Below are 23,262 nucleotides of genomic sequence, written 5' to 3' on the forward strand. Positions count from 1 at the left end.
GGGTATTTTGGGAAAAAGGACCCTGTCCAGTTTTGGGAATTTTTTAACGCGGTTTTCAATGAGATTGGGAAAAACAACCAATATTCCTGATGTTAGTTTTAGTGTGTTTAATTCATTAAAAACATTTTTTTGTTGGTGAAAATAAAGTAAGGACTATACCTTCTTTGTTTTTAAATATAACAATATGACATTTGAGTATCAAAATAATGAGTTCTTACTTCTTGAGGATTGTTACATTTTTTATTTTGACATGAAAATTTGTGAACTGAAATATTGTGAGTTCTGTATAAAATATATCCTGTTTCTATTTTCTTTTTTTATATATCTTTTAGTTTTCAATTTTAGTGTTGCTAAGTCAGCTGTCACATGTTTGGTTCTTTTAATTTTTTTATTTACTGTTTTCTATTGACAAACCCGGAATTATATACTTGTCCGTTTCCCGATTTGATCTGGTTTTAGTATTTCCCCCATACTTCCTGTTTATTTATGGCAGCCATTTTTTGTCAATGTTGTTTGTTTAAAAATGTTCAATATGTTTTAACTTGGATTTACACATTACTTGTTGGCAATTTTTGATATAAAGCTAGCGGTTCAATGAATAAAATAAACATCTATGTCATTAATAATAAAGATGGAAATGAATTTTGTGATCGTTTGGGAATTTTGCTCCCAAAATTGGGAAAAATGTAGGGTTTTTGCCGTTGGGAATGGGTCCGAAAACTGGACCCTGTGGAATGCTAGAAAAATCCTTGGTTCCTTATGAGGTACTGACCAAGTGTTGTTACTTTGTAGCCGATCCATCATTCAAGATGGGCGCCAGCGGGGGACTTAGTTTAACATAGGACCCTATGGGAAATGCATACAAATGACTTCTTTTAGAGAACCACTGAATGGAAAGAAACCAAACATGGCATGAATGTTCCTTATGAGGTGCTGACCAAGTGTTGTTACTTTGTAGCCGATCCATCATTCAAGATGGCCGCCAGCGGGGGACTTAGTTTAACATAGGACCCCATGGGAAATGCATACAAAAGACTAATTTTAGAGAACTACTGAATGGAATGAAACCAAACATAGCATAAATGTTCCTTTCGAAATGAGGCGCTGGCCAAGTGTTGTTACTTTGTAGCCAAATTTTATCTTTTTTTTATATGATTTCAAAAACCCAGGTAGAATCAGGTGAGCGATACAGGCTCTTGAGAGCCTTTAGTTTAAATTCTAGTTCTTATTTTTCATAATTTATTATAGATGTATTTTGTCAACTGCCTGGAATTATTATTTTTTCATTGTATTTGGTTGGCAAACCCGGAATTATCCTTATCTGCTCCAGAATCTGATCAGGTTTAATAATTGTCTTTATTTCTGGTTTATGGCATCTGTTGTTTTCAATGTTGTTTTTGTCAGTCAGATACGAGTTTACTTGGATTTACACATTTCTTGTGTTGACGATTTTGGGTATAAAGCTAGCGGTTGAATAAAATGAACATCGCTTTCATGAATAATGAAGATGAAAATAATTTTGATATCGTTTGGAAATTTTGGTCAAAAGGTCGGCAAAGTTAATTTTTATTTTCTTTCTAATAATTTGAAGATCTGTCGGGCCTAACTAGTAACAAAAAAGAAAGTCCGAAGGCTAAAGTGGAAGGTCATAGACCTCAGACCACAGCTAATTTGAACCCCTGTATTAGAATATCAAAGTTGTCTTATAAATACATGTAGGAAAAAATCAATGCGAAAATTATTTTGGAGCAGGAATTTCAGATGTTGAGAAATGTACACTGAATGTTGATAAAAACTATAAAAAAAAAAGATTTTTATTTACCGTGTCAGTTGAAAATCTATCATGCTCGCTTGGTTAGTACCTATATCTGCTGTTCGATGATACACGGTGGCTACCCACCCTATAAAAATGATAATACCGGAAACACAGATTCTTTTTTAGGCCTTATTTATATATATTTAAAAAGAGGGCAATAAAGTAGTTTCAGATGGAGACATCATGAAGTGGGGGAGGACCTGCTAATAAGCTTTGAATGTTATTATATATTTGTAGGTTGGATACACCATGTAACTTTAGAAAAAAAAAAGAAAACTGTGGAACAGACTATTAAAGAATCAACTGGTGGCATTCAATCAGATAGGTAAGTGTCTGAAACTCATTTGCAGTTCTTATTATTCTTTTTGTACTTCACCTGGCTGAAGACCATGTCAGCTTATGCCATCACTTTGTGTCCATCATTGTCTGTAAACTTTAAAAAAAATCTTTTACCGTTCAGAAGTTATGGTTCTTGAAAGATTGAAAAGTGGCTTTTCCAGCTTTGTCCGTGCATTTACTCATGAACCATTCAACTTAAGCTTTTCAAATTTTAATATGTTGATACTGATGACAAACTGGAGGTCAAATTTGATATTGACGATTTTCACTTTCACCGTTCATCAGTTATGGTTCTTGTGATATTGGCAGGACACAAATTAATGTTAATAAATCCGATTTGCTGTTGTTGTGACAGCCTCTTGTTTGTTGTTGATTCTAAGTTTTTAACCGGATTTTTGTGACAAAAATGTCTGTTATTGATTTGGGGATGTAGGGCGGGCGGGCGGGCGGCAATCAAATGTTGTCTGTGCATTAACTCATGAACCGTTCAACCAAAGCTTTTAAAATTTTAATATGTTGTTACTGACAACTAAATGAAGGTCAAGTTCTATAATGGCGAACTCCGAAAAATGGAGTTTCCAGTCGTGTCCGTGCATTTACGCATGAACTGTTCTACCAAAGCTTCCCAAATTTTAATATGTTGTTACTGATGACAAAATGGAGGTCAAGTTCAATAATGACGATTTTGACTTTTACCGTTCAGGAGTTATGGTTGTTGAAAGATTGTAAAATGGAGTTTCCAGTCGTGTCCGTGCATTAACTCATGAACTGTTCTACCAAAGCTTCCCAAATTTTAATATGTTGTTACTGATGACAAAATGGAGGTCAAATTTGATATTGACGAATTTCAGTCACCATTCATCAGTAATGGTTCTTGTGATATTGCTAGGACACAAATAAATGTTAATAAATCCGGTTTGCTGTCGTTGTGACAGCCTCTTGTTAGCTGTTGGTCTAGATTTATGTCTTAGGCCACTTTTTTTTTATTTGTTGGTTTACGGATCCGCCGACCCTGTATTTCACGATTTTAAAATAAAAATAAAATCGATTTTGAAGATTTTTTTTAATTCCGCCGACCCTTTTCTGTTTGAAGAAGTACAAATAAAAATAAAAACATGATAAAAAAAAGATCGGTCTTTCTTCTTCCAGTCAGAATACCCTCGGAGTGGATTCGAAAATCCCGTGCGGTTCCCTGTTCAGTCAACGTTTCATCATGATCTAATGTGGTGAAAAGGAACCAGTTGAAAGGCGGTTCCCTGTTCAGTAAACATTTCATCATGATCTAATGCGGTGAAAAGGAACCAGTTGAAAATGGAGGACCAGATACGATTTTACAAATTATACTTACATGTACTTAGATTTACACATTAATTGTTGGAGATTTTCGGCGTAAATCTAGCGGTTGAACAAAATGAACATCGTAGTCATGAATAATAAAAATAAAAATTATTTTTGAGATCGTTTGGGAATTTTGGTTTAAAAGGTCAGACCACCGCTAATTTGAACCACAGGCACTTGTTTCTATCCATATTCTATTTATATGGATAGTCGACCTTCCTATGGATAGAAACAAGTGCCTGTGATTTGAACCCCTGTTTCAGACAGTCAGTGAGGTTGACGGCGGGTCAACTTTGGTTCAAGTGTTGATCAGAAAGTTTGAAACCCGTTGAAAGGGGCTGTTTTAGTTCCATTACACATATGAGGTACTAGTCCAAATAATTATGACGTCTGGCAAGGCTTCCTGGCATCCCATATTTGTTTTTAAATAGCCTTGCCAGACGTCCCTAAAGGGAAGGATCTTTTTACTTGCTGCCAGGGATGGGTGTCTGATTAATTGGTCTTATTATATAAATACCTAAATACCATCCAACGGTACCCATTGAGATTTAATGGAACAGAGATGGGATATGGTGAACAAGATCCCAACACAAAATCAGAACATGTATTACTGTCATAGAATGCCTGACAATTAAAATCACTTCGACATTAATTTTATAAAAAGGGACAATCACAGGACACTTCGAGATATAAGCTAATACTTAGCAGTGTAAAATAGCATAAAAAGCCTAAAAAGGACATGTTTTCATGTACCACATATGTCATTATGAAGGCATATAACATGCAGAGTGCATATGGTATTTCCTCAATAAGATTGTATTGTGTTATGAGGAATTTTGTCACTCCCTGATCTAAATTTGATAAATAAATACACAGAACAAGGAGAAATGCAATTGGAAAAGACATTTCCCTTTCATCAGGGACATATATATATATATCTGCTTTCATCAATCTACATTGACATTGGACTCCTTGTAACACATTTATTTTAAATTAAAACAACAAGAATTAATACCAAATTATGAAACGATCTGCATACATGGTTAGTATAATACTATAGACGTATTAACACTTGTATGCAAATTTGTCTGCCATTACGTAAAATCACACATGTTCCCGTAAACTTTGACATCATAATTTAAAATATTTGACGTCACAATTGAAAAGTGATTGTTGCTTGACGTCAAAAGGTGATTTGGAGTCGATCTAAGGTCATTCGGAGGCAAGATACAGCAAAATACCAAAAGTGTAAATACGTTTATTATATAGAGTAATGTCATTGTTTGTTTCTCTCCATTTTTGGTAAAAAAAAAACAGTATTAATTCCAATTTTTATTTTTAATTTTTATTTCGACCTCCTACCCTATATTTTTTCATTATTTTTATTTTTATTTTTTTTTCGACCTCCTACCCTTCCTTTTTGAAGAAGAATCCCGTAAACCAACTAATAAAAAAAAGTGGCCTTACAAGGATAGTTGGTAACATTTACTAGAAGAATTTTTGCAATTTTTTGTTTTTTTGAAACATGTTCAGAACCAGCAACATAATTTTGATAAGATATAAACTGCAGTTTAAATAAAATTGTGCAAATAAAGAGACCTATATTATTAAATTTGAGCTCATTTTATCCTCATACTGGAAAAGCATTATTTTCTTCTAAAGACCTGCTGTAAATGCAATTTTCAGCAATAGTGCTTTATAAATGTTCATTTTCCCCACCATACCTTATAAATATGAAATAATTCAAACTACTCTTCTAATCTTCCATGAGTGATTTCCATCACTTTGATTTTGTGAAACCGACTTCAGGTTACCCAAACTCAGATACATGTATTTTTTTATACGCCCGTCAAAATTTTGACGGGACGTATTATGGTATACAAATGTCCGGTGTCCATCCGTCTGTCCGGCGTAAACATGTCGCACAGTAACTTGAGAACGACTTATCTAAATTTCATGAAACTTAATATAGTTGTTTTTTATGATGGTCAAATGATCTGTATACTTTTTGGTGAAAATAAGATTTAAACTTTTTGAGTTACGGCACTTTGTAACTAAAACAGGGGTGTGTTTTTTTTCACATGTCGCACCGTATCTCAAAAACGATTCTTGATTATTGCTTAAAACTTTACACACTTCTTAGTTATATTAATCTTAATATCTGTATACTTTTTGCTGATGATTCAAAATTTCATTTTTGAGTTATTGAGTATTTTGTAAAAAAGGGGGAGGGTTTTTTTACATGTCGTGCCGTATCTCAAAAACGATTTATGAACATGCTTAAAACTTTACACACTTCTTTGTTATATTAATCTAAAGATCTGTATACTTTTTGGTGATGACTCAAAATTTTATTATTGAGTTATTGAGTACTTTGTAAATAAAGGGGAGGTTTTTTTTTACATGTCACGCCGTATCTCAAAAACAATTTATGATTATTGCTTGAAACTGTACACACTTCTTTTTTATATTAATCTAAAGATCTGTATACTTTTTGGTTTGATTCAAAATTTTATTGTAGTGATATTTGTAAACAAAAACAGGGTGGGGGGGTTTCACATGTCCCGCCATGTCTCAAAAACAATAAATGGTTATTGCTTAAAACTTTATCAGAAACTATTTATGATTATTGCATAAAACTTCCACACAAGACGTCGGGCGTATCATGCGCTCATGGACCAGCTGTTTATTAGGCCTTGTGTTCCTGTTCCTGTGTGTGATTTTTTTTATTTGCAGTCAAAAAGTACTGGATGAATGTATGATAGAATCTGATACATGTTTGTCTAGGCCAACATTTTTTTTGATATCTGTTTTGAGAGAGAGCTTTCACTATTTGCGGAGAAATTCTTATAAAAATAAAAGTGAATGTTATAGCTTATATTTTATTTTCACTCCCTATCCTATCATAATGTACATGTAGCAGTGTTTCCCATTTTAGCACCGCAATGAAAAACATTTTATTTGTCCATGCCTCAATATTTTTTTTTCTTTTAGATGTTGCATTCACCAGACACATAAGTTTTGTCCAAATATGCCCAATATTATGAGGCTATTTCTCCAACCCAATATTTTTATTTCTTTTAGATGTTGCATTCACCAGACACATAAGTTTTGTCCAAATATGCCCAATATTATGAGGCTATTTCTCCCATAATGCAATTTAAAAAAAATGGATTCTAGTTCTGAGGACCACATGGAATTACCTGTTGGATTTTTGCTCATTCTATCTGACTACGATTTCTCAGTCATTTGCAGCTTTTGTCAAGATAACAATTTGGATGTGCTTGAACTTTATATTGATGGAACCAATGCACTTGCTTTTTATGATTTAATGGAATTTAATGCTGTAGTTATTTATTCAAACAACAATTCAATTGAATACATGAAATATTCTATAGATTTTGAGCAAGGAAATTAGGTATTTATATGTTGATCTTAACAATACATTGTTTTGTATTCATAACCCCGTAACAGTTTCAGGTGGTATATTTGGAATTACCGTCAGTCTCTTGTCTGAACATGTTCATAGGTCCCCACTTTTCTTGTGAGTGGGATTTCTCTTACATTTAAACAAAAAATTAAAATAACAATCAGATTTATCAATGTCATATAAAAATTGGTAGAAGTTTCAGTACATATATTGTTACTCGAACAACAGCATATACTAGGTACGTTCTTGGATCACATGCAGTGACATGGTGACATTGATGAATACTACTAAAAACAGATTTTTATGGCCTTGCCACTGAATGGTACGGGCAAATAGTGTTTCAGACTGCAGGGTCACCAAAAGATTGTTACTGAATTTGTGTTTGCTTTTGAATTGAAATAATTGACTGTGAATAGAAGAAGCCAGTTGAAAGTATATATTGTAAGCTCGACTATTTTATGTATTACTTGGGACTGTACATAATGTTTCCAATTATAACTCTTTGGCAAATTCTTATTTCTACTAACCAGATGATTTATGCAAATTGCACAAACCTATCGCAATATAAATTTATGCACTCAGTTTGCTTTATAATGAATTATGGATGCCTTTATTTTATCTATCATATCTTTATATTTTGCTTAAATCAATTCAAACATTATACAGGGAAACTTTGTTTTGCCGAAGAATTTCTTAATTCAGAAGTTTATGAATACCTTCACACACGTTCGAAATAACCAATTTATATAAATAGGTATGTAGCTATAAAAAGATACCAAAATTAAAATGATGTTCGCCAGACACGAGTTAAGTCTACAAGAAAAGCATCAGTGACGCTCGAATGAAAAAAGTTAAAAGGCTAAATACATGTACATTTCAAATTTAAGGAATCTATTCTTTGGGTAGAATGAATCTATTTTCAAATTCAAACATTCCACATTGTGAATATATATATTACTATGCAAAATATAAGCAAATGCTTCTAAATCCATGCTAAAACAGTATAAAATAATCAACATTATGGTCGTAATTAAATTTTGTTGTGATAATTGTAAATTATTTTTAGGGTTGATGTGAGCTGCAAGGATTAAAATCATGCTTTATGAATTGAAAACACACAACTATTTATATTCACGACCGTTCAAAGTTTGAATATTTACTAAATTTATCTTACTTTCTGTTTTCTGAATATATAATAATACAAAAAACAAATAATTACTCATCAAACCAAAATAACAAAATGGTATGAAATAAATAACGTAGAAATATAAGGATTGTTGTTTATAAACATTTTTTTGTATGATGCAAGAATTTATTAAGATTTAATTTTTATGTTTCTTGTACAAATGAATATTTAAAAATATCAAAGCAGAGTATCTTGTCATATAAAATGCTTATTTCTTATTTGCAACTCTGAAAACTTTCTGATTTCAATTATTGTTAGTTTCTTCAGACACATAAATACAGTATATATTTTATACATATTTCTATGATTCGGATTGAATAAAATAAATTTGATAAGAATGATATTATCTTTCTGTTTTCCGATCTGATATTATTTTTTTAATCAGAATGTTTTCTCTCCCAAATCTTTGATGGAATACACAGTATCCCGTGGTAAAATCTTCAAACATAATTAGTTTACATGTTATCGAGACAACAGACACTACCACTTTATAATTGACCTAGATACACACACTGTACAGTGGTCATTTTAAAACATATAATTGCATCGTCAAGGGCCATCAAGGGACCACATCAAAGACTTGTTAACGACCTGTTAAGACCTGTATTAATGACCCAAAACTTTCGAGACGTTTCAAGAAATTTATTCTGACTTCCGGCCGAGAGATATCGAGTGGCCCATAGACCCATCTAAAACTCGCCAATATATAAGCAGGGGGTTCATGCAAAAATCCTTCCCGAGTCCGAGAGTGATTGAAATTTTACCTGAGGGTGTCTGAGATTTTTCTATCTTGTACGTACTTCCATCTGTGTTTGATTCATTTTCTAACTTTCACACTTCATGCCAACCATTTTTTCGCTCACTTTCATCCGCCATTTGTAAACATTGATTGAAATATAGAGAAGAAAATGTGGTGTAATTGCCAATTAGACAACTCTTCACAAGAGACCAAATGACACAGAAATTAACAACTATAGGTCATGGGGCATATGACCTTCAACAATGAGCCAAGCCGTTACTGCATAGTCAGCTATAAAAGGCCGCCCTGAAATAACAAATGTAAACAATTCAAATGAGAAAACTAACGGCCTAATTAATGTACAAAAAATTAACAAAAAAAAACAAATATGTAAGTCGAACACAGCAACAAACAACTATCACTGAATTACAGGCTTCTGACTTGGGACAAACATAAATGTCAGTGACGTCATAATGCTCCACTGTTTTGTCTCAACCCTAGGATGAAATAGATAAATCTCAAACCAGTTAAAAACCAGAACAAATGTATCTCAAAAGTGAGAAAGTTACTCTGAGTTTGGTATTTTTGTAATCTACTTTCTACTGTTTGAACTATACATGTCATATGTGATTTTTGTTTATAGAAAACATTTTGTTAATTGTAGGATTGTATGGTCCAAACTGCCACAAACACCTATCCTTTGGCCTGTAAGAGTGGTGAATCAGGAGCATTTAGAAACTGAAATATATTGCTACTCAGATAACGCATAGTAAGATTATTTACTTATTAAATTCACAGGTCTTCCTTTGTCAATTACAAGTATTTTACTGTATTGTTGTTGCAATCTCCCTCTTTGGTCCATAAAAATGTGGTTCACTACATTTTGTGTTTACTACAGCATTTGAGGCCTTGTATGCCAATAGTATAGGATTTAGTAATTCATTTATATTTTGAAATTAATTAAAAAAAAAAAAAATAGTGCAAGATCATTAGATGTACATGCAGGTTGCAGTATTAGAAAATTGAGCATGGCACATGGCCTTTTCAACCCCTGTCATAGCCTTTATAGCTCACCTCATAAAGTGAAGGAGGCTTTTGTGATACCATGAGTGTCCTCATTGTTGTCCAGTTAGAAAGAATGATTAGTCCATTCCTGCTTTGGACTGTTCAATTAAAACATACCAGGTATCTAGGAAAGTTACATTTTATCCAGGGAAGGAAGTTGATTGGATGAACGCTTTGTTAGCTGTGACCTATATTTATATAAGGTTGAATGACTCCACCTCAGTCTTGGTAAGGCTGAATGGTTAAAGTCCATTCCCAACATTTTGGGTTTTTACAATGAAAGAAATATTTGAAAGTATATTGTGGACATATGCCTACATCATTATTCCTTCATATTCCTTTTCTTACACAGTCTGTGCGCAAACATATTACAAAATTGTGCACAAACATGTTTCTCCTGTTTTTATCACATGGTTGGTATACGTAGGTCAAGAAAGGGCATCCAACAGAGTAAATACATATACATATCACGTCTATCAGAGATATAAAGGTTATAAAATGCCTGATAACCAAGATATTAAGTTTTTAGTTTCTGTCATGTCTGTATTGGCTTATTAAGTCCCTGAGCCAATTTCAGATCTAGATATTCACTTAACATTTCGTGCTTTTCAGCATTGCAGTAAAAACAAAAGACATGCATGTGTTTCCTGGAAATGACTTTCACAAAATAAAAACTGAAGCACTAGGTATCTGATAATTCTGTTTGTTGTTTGTTTATAAGGGAAGGACCATTTAACTTCAAAAGGTGGAGTGTTTAGTTTTAAAATAGAAATATATATTTCATCCATAATTAATTTATGTTATGTTGAAGAAAAAAAATTTGGTGAGGGAGGGCAAGAAAAAAAATGTAAATAAAAAAAATATTCTGATGTAAATATTGAAAAAAATATTTGATTAAATATGTGCTTAATAATTAAGTAAATGAATTTTCTTGCGCTGTGTGTGAAAAATAATCTGAGCTGGGGAAAAACCCAAGCCCCCCTTGAAATGAAATGGTCAGTCCCTTACTGAGTTAAACTTAGTTTTATAAAGTTTGTTATTGACTTATTGAGTTTATTGTTACTCTTGCTCAATTATATATATGCTAGTAGTCTGTTGTTATTTATGTATTATTGTCATTTTATTTATTTTCTTTTGTTACATCTTTTGACATCAGACTCAGACTTCTCTTGAACTGAATTTAAATGTGCGTATTGTTATTCGTTTACTTTTCTACATTGGATTGAGGTATAAGGGAGAGGGTTGAGATCTTATAAACATGTTTAACCCTGCTGCAATTTTGCGCCTGTCCCAAGTCAGGAGCCTCTGGCCTTTGTTAGTCTTGTATGATTTTATTTTTAGTTTCTTGTGTATAATTTGGAGTTTAGTATGACGTCCATTATCACTGTACTAGTACGCATATTTTTTAGGGGCAAGCTACGGGTGCGGGAATTCTCGCTACATTCAAGACCCATTGGTGGCCTTCGGCTGTTGTATGCTCTATATTCAGGTTGTTGTCACTTTGACATATTCACCATTTCCTTTCTCAATTTTATTCAACTTACGACTTTGTATAAAAAAAAATTAGACAATTTATTTTTAGCTCACCTAGCTTGAACCATGTGAGTTTATGCATTCACTATGTGTGTCCATCGTCCATACACTTTTTCAAAAACCTTGACGTCATGGAAACTACTGAATGATAATGTTCATGGAAGTAATTTTCAAAATGACTGCCACCTTCCTAAAAAGTTTTTGGCTACATGTATGCATTTCTGTTAAAATTTGTAAAGCCTTGATGTTGGTGGTGCTAATTCCTCCAGTTCAGTGTGATGAGTTCTACCTGTATTCAGATTTTCATGAAAATTCTTGAACCTATATTGGAGTTATGGCCCTTGTTATTATAATTTAATGTGTAGTGTATTAAATCGTTGTTCAAAATTACAGTAGTTTTAATTTTTTAAAGTGTAATATGCTATAGGTGAGCGATTCAGACTTGATTTTTGTCTCGCCTTGACATAGCAAGACATAGATATAGTTTGTGATTATATAATTAGGTGTAGTTTATGGTGAACAGCAAGTGGTAGGTCAATCATACTTGGTATGCAGTTGTAAAAACATTGGCACATCTCATATCCATGGAGATTATTTGGCCCTGCCCCCTCAGTCATGGTCTATTGACTCAGAGTACGCGAACATGTTTTTTGAAATGTCGGTTCATGGGACGGACAATGCAAGATTATTTGTCAGTCCTACAAAATCTTAGCCAGTCCTAAAAAATCTGTCAATTTTATCCTCAAATAAAAATAATAACATATTTTATCAATAAATAATTTTATTATTATTAGTTTTATTTTTCACAGCCACAGACAAAGTAACAATAAAGCCAAGGACCAGTTCTGTTCTTCTGATTGTTCTTATTTAAAGTCATCTTCACTATCTATTTCATCATCTGAATCACTTTCTCAGTATTTGTTATCTCCATCAAAAGATTCAATCCCTGATTGATTGCTTGGGATGGCTATATGAACAAATTAAGTAGGTCACATGTAGATCAGCACTTTGGTTTCAGTTTGTTTATAATAGGAAACCCGTACCAGATATTAAGCTGCAGGTAAATCTGATGACCGATGTAAACATGTACTGGAATTAATTGCGGTACATCTAATTACCAATAAAAAGGCACTGCAACGGCCATTTTACATCTGTCATTGGGACTGGCACTAGCCTTCAAAATACTGGTCCGAGACTCATTTTGACCAATAGGACTGACAGGACTGACCATTTTCGCGAACTCTGTTGACTTGGAAACTTGCTTATTTTGCATGTGTTTGTTTGTGATGAAGTCAGTTTATGGGGAACCATTAGTGGTAGGTGAATGATATTTGGTATGCAGTTGTATAAGCATTGGCATATCTCGTTTCCATAGAGATAATTTGGCTCCGCCCCTAAGTCATGGTCTATTGACGTTGAAATTTTTTCTAAGTTATCTTGTATTAGTTTGTGATTAGGTTAGTTCAAGGGGAACCATTAGTCCATTAGTGGTAGGCCGATGTTAATTGGTATTCAGTTGTATAAGCATTGGCACATCTCATTTCCATGGAGAATATTTGGCCTTGCCCCTTAGTCTAATGACTTTGAAACTTATCTTAGTTTACATGTATTAGTTTGTGATTAGATCAGTTTAAGATTGATTGATTGATTGTTGGTTGCTTAACGTCCAGTGGCAAATATTTCATGCATATTCAGGACGAGAACAAATTAACAATAAATACAATAGGTAGGTTCTGTAATAGGGGCGTCCGGGATTAAGGTCGGAGAAATTTAGACTGCCACGGGAAATTAGGGTATATTGGATAGGGACAGAAATTTAGCCTTACAACAGGTCACCTACGGACCCCTCAAAGAGTTGTTGCAAGGGTTCTTAACGTGCAAAGAGCGTGGCACTCTCTTTACACGAGGCATCGGATTTAACGTCCCCATTCTGACCGGACGTGGCTGCAAATTTGTACATCCCGCACAGCCAAACGGACGCCCCACTTTAGCAAGGGTTTTACTGCCGGTCGGAGGAAGACCAATGGTGACCATACTTCTATTCCCCAGTCACCCTTGGGGGGATCAGTTTAAGATGAACTGCTTATGTTAAGTCAATGATATTTGGTATACAAATTTATTTGCATTTGCAAGTATTGTTTCCATGGAGATTATATAGTCCCACCCCCTCTTTATGGTTCATTGACTTTGAAACTTTTACAAAGTTTACAAGTTAATGTTTGTATTTATATTTGGGAACGACTTATAATAGGACAATGGTATTTGGTATGCAGTTATAATAGCATTGGCACAGTTCAATTACATTGGACATTGTTTAGCCATATTATGGTTTATTGACTTTGAATATTTGCATAACTTGTGTAAGATCTTAGATTATTGCTATTTGTATTTCAACATTTGCATAATCAAAATAACAGAAAGGCGAGACATATCTCTGTGATAACAGTTTTTTAAATCATTAATAGAAATATTACAAAATATATATTCAAAGCCTCATCAAATCTTTCAGTAATTTTTATATGACCGCAAAAAAAAAAAAAAATTTTGTGGTCGTATATTGGTATCATGTTGTTGTCCGAAGACGGATGTTTCTGGATAATAACTTTAGTAAAAGTTAATAAAAATCAATAAAATTTTAACACAATGTTTATAATTACAAAAGGAAGGTTGGGATTGATTTTGGGGGTTATGGTCCCATTGGTTTAGGAATTAGGGACCCAAAGGGGCCCAAAACATACATTTATCCAGAGATGCAAACAGTTTTTTTTCCTGTCAGACATTGGGGCCTACAGGGTAACAAGTTTTGCCAGACCCATCACATTTCTGCCAGACCTTTTTTTTCACTCAAATAATCTGCTTGTAATATAATGGAAAAAAACCAGCCTAAAAGCACATGACTTTCAACAATTGTAAACAAAGCATTCAATTTGTGATCATGGATTACAGCTTTTAATTAATTTAATTTGGATATAGATATTAAACTGAAGGTACAATCAAGCAATGTTTTTATTTTTTATTTTGGATTAAAACGAATTTGAAAGAAAAGTATAGAAAATAAAATAATCTTTGACATCAAAACAGACGATCTGAAATATATTGTGAATATGCAGTGACCCATATATTTTTTGAAATCTGCTACGGAGGTCAAAATGACATCATATTTCAAACCAATGGTGTGTTTTCTCTGTTACAACTTATCAACTGCATTTGAAATAAATATTTCAATAAATTAATGCTGTCCAACATACGATTTCAAAACTGAAATTTATTCTGCAAAAGGTTTTTTTTTTATACAACTGCAAAAATTGAAAAGCTTTAGGTTGTATATTGGTATCACGTTCAGGTGACGTCGTCGTCCCAAGACTTGGTTTTCACACTATAACTTTAGTATTAGTAAATAGACATCTATGATATTTTAACACAAGGTTTTTGACCACAAAAGGAAGGTTGGGATTGATTTTGGTGAGTTTTGTTCCCAACAGTTATAATTAAGAATCAGGGGCCAAAAAGGGCCCAAATAAGCATTTTCTTGGTTTTTGCACAATAACTTTAGTTTAAGTAAATAGAATTCTGTAAAATTTTTACACAAGGTTTATGACCACAAAAGGAAAGTGGGGATTGATTTTGGGAGTTTTGGTCCCAACAGTTAAGGAAATCGGGGCCAAATTTATGTCATTAAAATGCCTGAAAGTGCCTATATAACATGCCTAAAAGTGCTTAAAAATAAATGCTGAAGTGTCCTAATTTTGTGGTGATTTGATGAAAAAGATGGTAGTCATTATAAAAAAATAGAACATGCATGTAAACCTTGTGTAAATGCAGTTTTTTTGCTAGATTTCAATAGAAAAAGGAAAAAAACTGTTTTAAAGATGAATATGATATCCCAAGTTAAATAGCCATAATGTAAAAAAAGTAGGTGTGCCTTTTTTCCAAAATGGCTACCAATTTTTCCCCCAAAATCATAATGGATTTCTAAAAAAAAGTTGATCTTCCTGTTTGCAAAATTAAACAAATGATGCATGAACTTGACTAGCATTATATCTAGTTAATAGTAAAGACTCTTTCTGTATGACAATTAAACGAAGTAAGAATGGACTTGAATCAATCTTTTGTCTAATGGAAAATAAAGACTTTCTGTTTAGACCATTTAACACATTACAATGTAAGTATGGACTTGACTCAGCCACTTATCTAATGGAAAATAAACATGAAAAAATCTCTTACTGTTACATTAAACTCTTTAAATTTCAACTATGGACTTGACTTGGCCACATATCTAATGGAAAAAATAGACTCTTTCGTTTAGGGCATTAAACACATTAAGTATGGAAGACTCCCAAATTTATCTTATGAAAAATAAACGACTCTCTGTTGGACAATTACAAACATTTATTATGGACTTGACTTGGCCACATATTTAATGGAAAAAACAGACTCATTCGTTTTGGACATTAAACACATTAAGTATGGACTTGACTCCCAAATTAATCTTATGAAAAATAAAGACTCTTTTTGGACAATTAAAAACTTTAATTATGGAATTGACTTGGACACATATCTAATGGAAAACACAGACTCATTCGTTTTGGACATAAAACACATTAAGTATGGACTTGACTCCCAAATTAATCTTATGAAAAATAAAGACTCTGTTGAACACTTAAAAACCTTAATTATGGAATTGACTTGGACACATATCTAATGGAAGAAAAGCTCTATGCTACTGCCTATTTAGTTTGATTATGTAGGAAAATAGATGAAAAAATAACAATTTTGCTTCCATTCAGACAAAATGCATTGGTTCTTAGAACATATTTAAACTAATATAATTGAGAAATAATTCATGGAAGCCATAGAATTATTCTAATATGACGTGCTTCTTTCGCTTTGTAAACAACACTGTGGTAAAATTCTTGATATATCTATACTTAGCGCAGACTCTGTGGTGTACATAATAATGGCTGTTCAGTTACAATATATTTCCCACGTAAATCCACATGTATTGAAACCTATTTGCAAACCCTTTGCCGATTTCATTGTTTTAAAAATTGCAATTAAAAAAAGACAAAATCACTTTTATTCTTTTTCGGATGCATAATAAAAAGAAGTAATGCACAAGACCTCGGAAAAACCAACAAATCAAAATTAAAATAAAATTCCGCGAAAGTCTATTAATGTTTTTGGCTCATTTAAGTCATTTCAAAACATGACGTCATACAAATAAAAACGCTAGAGTCGAAAGTTTTCTGTTACCTAAACCATTGAAATGTTGTTTACTTTTGTATTAAGATTGATTATCAAGGTAGGTTTTGTTTGATTTTCTATTCTATTGCATTATTCTCATATTTACTTATTTCAGCAAGTCAATATGGCGGCTCCTTAGTTACGAAATGTCAACTTTGGATTTGACGGTAACTCACGAGAAAAATATGTAAATCAAAATGACAATTGTGGATTTTAAGAATGAAACAGATTTTTATTTTAGCGGTTGTTCACGAAATAATCCATGCAAGCAAAGGATTTATTAGAATGTTTGAGCTTTATCTAACCAGGAGTAAAAAAGAACAGCCACAAACACAGCTTTACCCAACTTCGCTTCAGTTTTTTTAATGATAGTATTTGTCCTATTAGAATCGAAATAATTCATGGAAGCCATAGATTGTTGGAAATTTACACATGGCCTAGCTAAGACTCAGGATAAAATTCGAATATCACAGCCCAGGCCATGTGTAAATTTCCAATAATCTATGGCTTCCATGAATTATTTCTGAATTTACACATGGCCTGGGCCGTGATATTCAAATTTTATCCTGAGTGTTAGCTAGGCCATGTGAAAATTTCCAACAATCTATGGCTTCCATGAATTATTTCGATTCTAATAGGACAAATACAATCATTAAAAAAACTGAAGCGAGGGTGGGTTTTCTGTGTGTTTGGCTGTTCATTTTTACTCCCCGTTAGATAAAGCTCAAACATTCTTATAAATGTGTAGCTTGCATGGATTATTTCTTGAGCAACCGCTAGAAAAAAATTTGTTTTATTCTTTAATTCTCAAAACCAGCAATTGCCATTTTAATTTACATGTTTTTCTCGGAAGCTGCCGTTACTGAATGCAAAGTTGACATTTCGTAACTAAGGAGCCGTCATGTTGACTTGTTGAAATCAGTAAATATGCAAATAATGCAATACAAAAGAAAATTAAACGAAACCTACCTTGAAAATCAATTTTAATACAACAGTATACGACATTTGTATGACGTCATGTTTTGAAATGAATTAAATGTGCCAAAAACATTAATAGACTTTCGCACAATTTTATTTTATTTTTATTTTGTTGATTTCTATGAGCTCTTGTGCATAACTTCTATTTATTATGCATCTGAATAAGAATAAAATTGATTTTGCCTTTTTTTAATTGCAATTTTTCAAACAGTAAATTCGGCAAAGGGTTTGTAAATAGGTTTCAATACATGTGGATTTACGCGGGAAGTATATCGTAACAGCCATTATAATGTACATTTCTGAGTCTGCGCTAAGTATAGATATATCGAAAATTTTATCACAGTGTTGTTTACAAAGGGAAAGAAGCATGTCATATTAGAATATAGGATTAACTACTGAGAACAGATTTCTGACACCTTATTGTTGAAAACATAACTTCAAATAGGTTTAATCAATGAAAAATTATTATCATTAAAGGAAACAGAACAAAAATAAGATCTAAAAAACAAATTTTACAAGTAATGGAAACTTTTTAGGAGAGTTATAAATGGGATACAGACAATGTGAAATTACCTTTACTGGATACAACTTTGTTATTTTCTTTTTGGACTCTTTTCAGGGCTTGTACAAATCTATAAAGCATTTTAAGTAGTGCCCAGTGCACTCCCGATTTTTTTTAAAATGTATTATCATAATTCATATATAGTAATGTAGTATTTGTGTTAAAAAGGGCGACTATCATTACTGAAGATTTTTCAAATTATTAAATTATCTTTCCTGAAGAAAAGTGATATGTCTTTTCAGAAGAAAGTTTATATATCTTGTTTAAAGTTTAAAACTTTAACTTTTAGTTATATTGAACATTTTAAAAATTTGTAAATTTATGAAATGAGTCAACACAATGTAAAAAAAAATTATGTAAGTTTTGTTGTTCAAAATATACTTATTTTGATTTGAAAATCTTTCAAAAAGAAGATAGTTTATACAGAAACAGAGAGATTCAAGGGAAACTGGAAAATAAGTAGATTGGGCATTTCTTTAGAAAAAATACAGATAAAAGGTGATATATAAAAAAGAAAATGTGGTATAATTGCCAATGAGACAACTACCCACAAAAAGACCAAAATGACACAACATTAACAACTATAGGTCACCGTACGGCCTTCAACAATGAGCAAAGCCCATACCGCAAAGTCAGCTATATAGTCAGATATAGTTCATTTTGTGATTCTGACAAAAAGTATATGAATCATCAAACGAACAAAAAACAAGAGTGTAGACTTGAGTTGGATTTTCCAGGAATAAATAAATTAATATGCACTGTTAAATCGTATAATCTAATTAATTGCAGATACAGTATTGGAGTCCAAAATTGTGATGAATTAATAATATTCCTACCTTGGATAAATTACCACCCATGTTTTACCTAATTTATATCCTCTTAATCTCTAGATTTTAAGACTAAATTAAAACTGGTCAGTAAAATTATTTTGAAAGCAGTAATTTCTAAGGGTCAGTCCAAAAGGGGAAACAAACAATATTTTAATTTTGGCCTTTGATCCATAGAGACAAAAATGTTACGACATCACTGAAAGAAGCCAAAGCAATCAACATTATTGTCGAGCCTTCAACTTTAGTCGAAAAAGCGAGACTAAGCGATCCTACATTCCGTCGGCGGCGGCGGCGGCGTCAACAAATATTCACTCTGTGGTTAAAGTTTTTGAAAATTTAATAACTTTCTTAAACTATACTGGATTTCTACCAAACTTGGACAGAAGCTTGTTTATGATCATAAGATAGTATCCAGAAGTAAATTTTGTAAAAATAAAATTCTATTTTTTCTGTATTTTATTTATAAATGGACTTAGTTTTTCTGCGGGGAAACATAACATTCACTCTGTGGTTAAAGTTTTTAAAATTTGAATGTCTTTCTTAAATTACACTGAATTTCTACCAAACTTGGACAGAAGCTTGTTTATGATCATAAGATAGTATCCAGAAGTAAAGTTTGCAAAAATAAAATTCCATTTTTTCTGTTTTTTACTTATAAATGGACTTAGTTTTTCTGCGGGGAAACATAACATTCACTCTATGGTTCAAGTTTTAAAAATTTTAATAACTTTCTTTAACTATTCTGGGTTTGTGCCAAACTTGGACAGAAGCTTGTTTATGATCATAAGATAGTATCCAGATGTAAATTTTGTTGTAAAAAAATAAATCCATTTTTTAGCTCACCTGACCTGAAAGGTCAAGTGAGCTTTTCTCATCACTTTGCGTCCGTCGTCCGTCGTCCTGCGTCCGTCGTCCGTAAACTTTTACAAAAATCTTCTCCTCTGAAACTACTGGGCCAAATTTGACCAAACTTGGCCACAATCATCATTGGGGTATCTAGTTTAAAAAATGTGTCCGGTGACCCGGCCAACCAACCAAGATGGCCGCCATGGCTAAAAATAGAACATAGGGGTAAAATGTAGATTTTGGCATATATCTCTGAAACCAAAGCATTTAGAGCAAATCTGACATGGGGTAAAATTGTTTATCAGGTCAAGATCTATCTGCCCTGAAATTTTCAGATGAATCGGACAACCCGTTGTTGGGTTGCTGCCCCTGAATTGGTAATTTTAAGGAAATTTTGCCGTTTTTGGTTATTATCTTGAATATTATTATAGATAGAGATAAACTGTAAACAGCAATAATGTTCAGCAAAGTAAGATCTACAAATAAGTCAACATGACCAAAATGGTCAGTTGACCCCTTAAGGAGTTATTGCCCTTTATAGTCAATTTTTAACCATTTTTCGTAAATTTTTGTAATTTTTTACAAAAATCTTCTCCTCTGAAACTACTAAGACAAATTTAACCAAACTTGTCCACAATCATCATTAGGGTATCTAGTTTACAAAATGTGTCCGATGACCCCGCTCGCGAACCAAGATGGCCGACATGGCTAAAAAATAGTACATAGGGTAAAATGCAGTTTTTGGCTCATATCTCTGAAACCAAAGCATTTAGAGCAAATCTGATGAGGATAAAATTGTTCATTAGGTCAAGATCTATCTGCCCTGAAATTTTCAGACCAATCAGGCAACACGTTGTTGGGTTGCTGCCCCTGAATTGGTAATTTTAAGAAAATTTTGCAGCTTTTGGTTATCTTGAATATTATTATAGATAGAGATAAACTGTTAACAGCAATAATGTACAGCAAAGTTAGATCTACAAATAAGGCAACATGACCAAAATTGTCAATTGACCCCTTAAGGAGTTATTGCCCTTTATAGTCAATTTTTTACAATTTTCATAAATTTTGTAAATTTTTGTAAATTTTTACAAAGTATTTTCCACTGTAATTACCGGGCCAAGTTCATTATAGATAGAGATAGTAGTAAGGAGCAAGAATGTTCAGTAAAGTAAGATCTACAAACACATCACCATCACCCAAACACAATTTTGTCATGAATCCATCTGTGTCCTTTGTTTAATATGCACATAGACCAAGGTGAGCGACACAGGCTCTTTAGAGCCTCTAGTTTTACGTATTATACTTTTAAATGGACTTAGGTTTTCTGCCAGGAAACAACACATTCACTCTGTGGTTAAATGTTTAAAAAATTTAATAACTTTCTTATACTATTTTAAATTTGTACCAAACTTGGATAGATGCTTGTTTATGATCAAAAGCTAGTATCTAGAAAGCAAATTTTGTTAATATTTGGTACCTGTGTATCTGTATTTTACTTATAAATGGACTTAGTTTTTCTTCAAAAACAAAACATACAGTCTGCAAGTTTTTAAAACATTTATTCGATTCATAAACTATCCTGAAATTTTTACCAAACTTGGACAGAAGCTACTTACAATCAAAAGATAGTTTTCCTCATTTTTGTTGAGCCTCGGAGTTACAGCAAAAGTAGGCGAGACACTGGGTTCCGCGGAACCCTTACAAATTTTTAGTTCTACTGGCTTTCAAAATTGGAATGGCTTTCAAAATTTGGAATACAGGTTTGGCAGGGTTTTATCTATTGTCCATTAATGCCATATTCTGGCTTGATATAAATTATGAGCCTGGTACCTTTGATGTGTATTTAGCTTTAGTTTTCAGGTCCAGGTGAATTGATTTCTGCTCTAAGAGCCTTGGATGTGTTTAAAGTCAATTTCTCATTATCTCCAATATGCTATAATAGATTGACACATGATTGATATAAATATATTTAATTTCAGAATTACTAAAGAAGAAAAAAATGGTGGAAACATCAAAATTATTTCTTCAAGATCTTGATTGGGCGATGAAGATGAAATCATCCGTCATTGACCCAATAACTGCAATGGATAGTCAATTGCAAGCGTCAGAATCTTTAGATAGTACATTGAAAAAATCAGTCACCGTTAACACCATCACTGCAATGGATAGTCAATTGCAAGCGTCAGAAACTTTAGATAGTACATTGAAAAAACCAGTCACTGTTAACACCATCACTGCAATGGATAGTCAATTGCAAGCGTCAGAAACTTTAGATAGTACATTGAAAAAACCAGTCACCGTTAACACCATCACTGCAATGGATAGTCAATTGCAAGCGTCAGAAACTTTAGATAGTACATTGAAAAACTCAGTCACCGTTAACACCATCACTGCAATGGATAGTCAATTGCAAGCGTCAGAAACTTTAGATAGTACATTGAAAAAATCAGTCACCGTTAACACCATCACTGCAATGGATAGTCAATTGCAAGCGTCAGAAACTTTAGATAGTACATTGAAAAAATCAGTCACCGTTAACACCATCACTACAATGGATAGTCAATTGCAAGCGTCAGAATCTTTAGATAGTACATTGAAAAAACCAGTCACCGTTAACACCATCACTGCAATGGATAGTCAATTGCAAGCGTCAGAATCTTCCGATAGTACATTGAAAAAATCAGTCACCGTTAACACCATCACTGCAATGGATAGTCAATTGCAAGCGTCAGAAACTTTAGATAGTACATTGAAAAAATCATTCACTGTTAACACCATCACTGCAATGGATAGTCAATTGCAAGCGTCAGAATCTTTAGATAGTACATTGAAAAAATCAGTCACCGTTAACACCATCACTGCAATGGATAGTCAATTGCAAGCATCAGAAACTTTAGATAATACATTGAAAAAAACAGTCATCGTTAACACCATCACTGCAATGGATAGTCAATTGCAAGCGTCAGAATCTTGAGATAGTACATTGAAAAAATCAGTCACCGTTAACACCATCACTGCAATGGATAGTCATTTGTAAGCGTCAGAAACTTTAGATAGTACATTGAAAAAACCAGTCACCGTTAACACCATCACTGCAATGGATAGTCAATTGCAAGCGTCAGAATCTTTAGATTGTACATTGAAAATATCAGTCACCGTTAACACCATCACTGCAATGGATAGTCAATTGCAAGCGTCAGAATCTTTAGATAGTACATTGAAAAAATCAGTCACTGTTAACAGCATCACTTCAATGGATAGTCAATTGCAAGCGTCAGAATCTTTAGATTGTACATTGAAAAAATCAGTCACCGTTAACACCATCACTGCAATGGATAGTCAATTGCAAGCGTCAG

The 23,262-nt window shown here is 32.9% G+C and overlaps 2 protein-coding genes across 3 annotated transcripts in view; both read left to right on the top strand.

Moving 5' to 3' along the window:
- The window catches only part of LOC127721707 (fibropellin-1-like), a 57,291-nt gene that overhangs the window by 16,950 nt on the left and 17,079 nt on the right, over positions 1–23,262 (top strand). The gene's annotated exons all lie outside the window — the stretch shown is intronic.
- LOC127722393 (protein SON-like) lies at positions 1,121–22,880 on the top strand. Its single transcript, XM_052229267.1, has 2 exons — positions 1,121–2,141; positions 21,886–22,880. Exon 2 carries the CDS (start codon positions 21,906–21,908, stop codon positions 22,878–22,880), a length of 975 nt encoding a protein of 324 aa, XP_052085227.1. The 5' UTR covers positions 1,121–2,141; positions 21,886–21,905.

This window comes from Mytilus californianus, unplaced genomic scaffold (assembly GCF_021869535.1).
Source record: "Mytilus californianus isolate M0D057914Y unplaced genomic scaffold, xbMytCali1.0.p SCAF_12, whole genome shotgun sequence".
In the NCBI taxonomy this organism is placed as follows: Eukaryota; Metazoa; Mollusca; class Bivalvia; order Mytilida; family Mytilidae; genus Mytilus; species Mytilus californianus.

What these genes read in the sequence shown, in the direction of transcription:
- LOC127722393 (XM_052229267.1), top strand. Translation starts at nt 21,906, where the DNA reads ATGGTGGAAACATCAAAATTATTTCTTCAAGATCTTGATTGGGCGATG.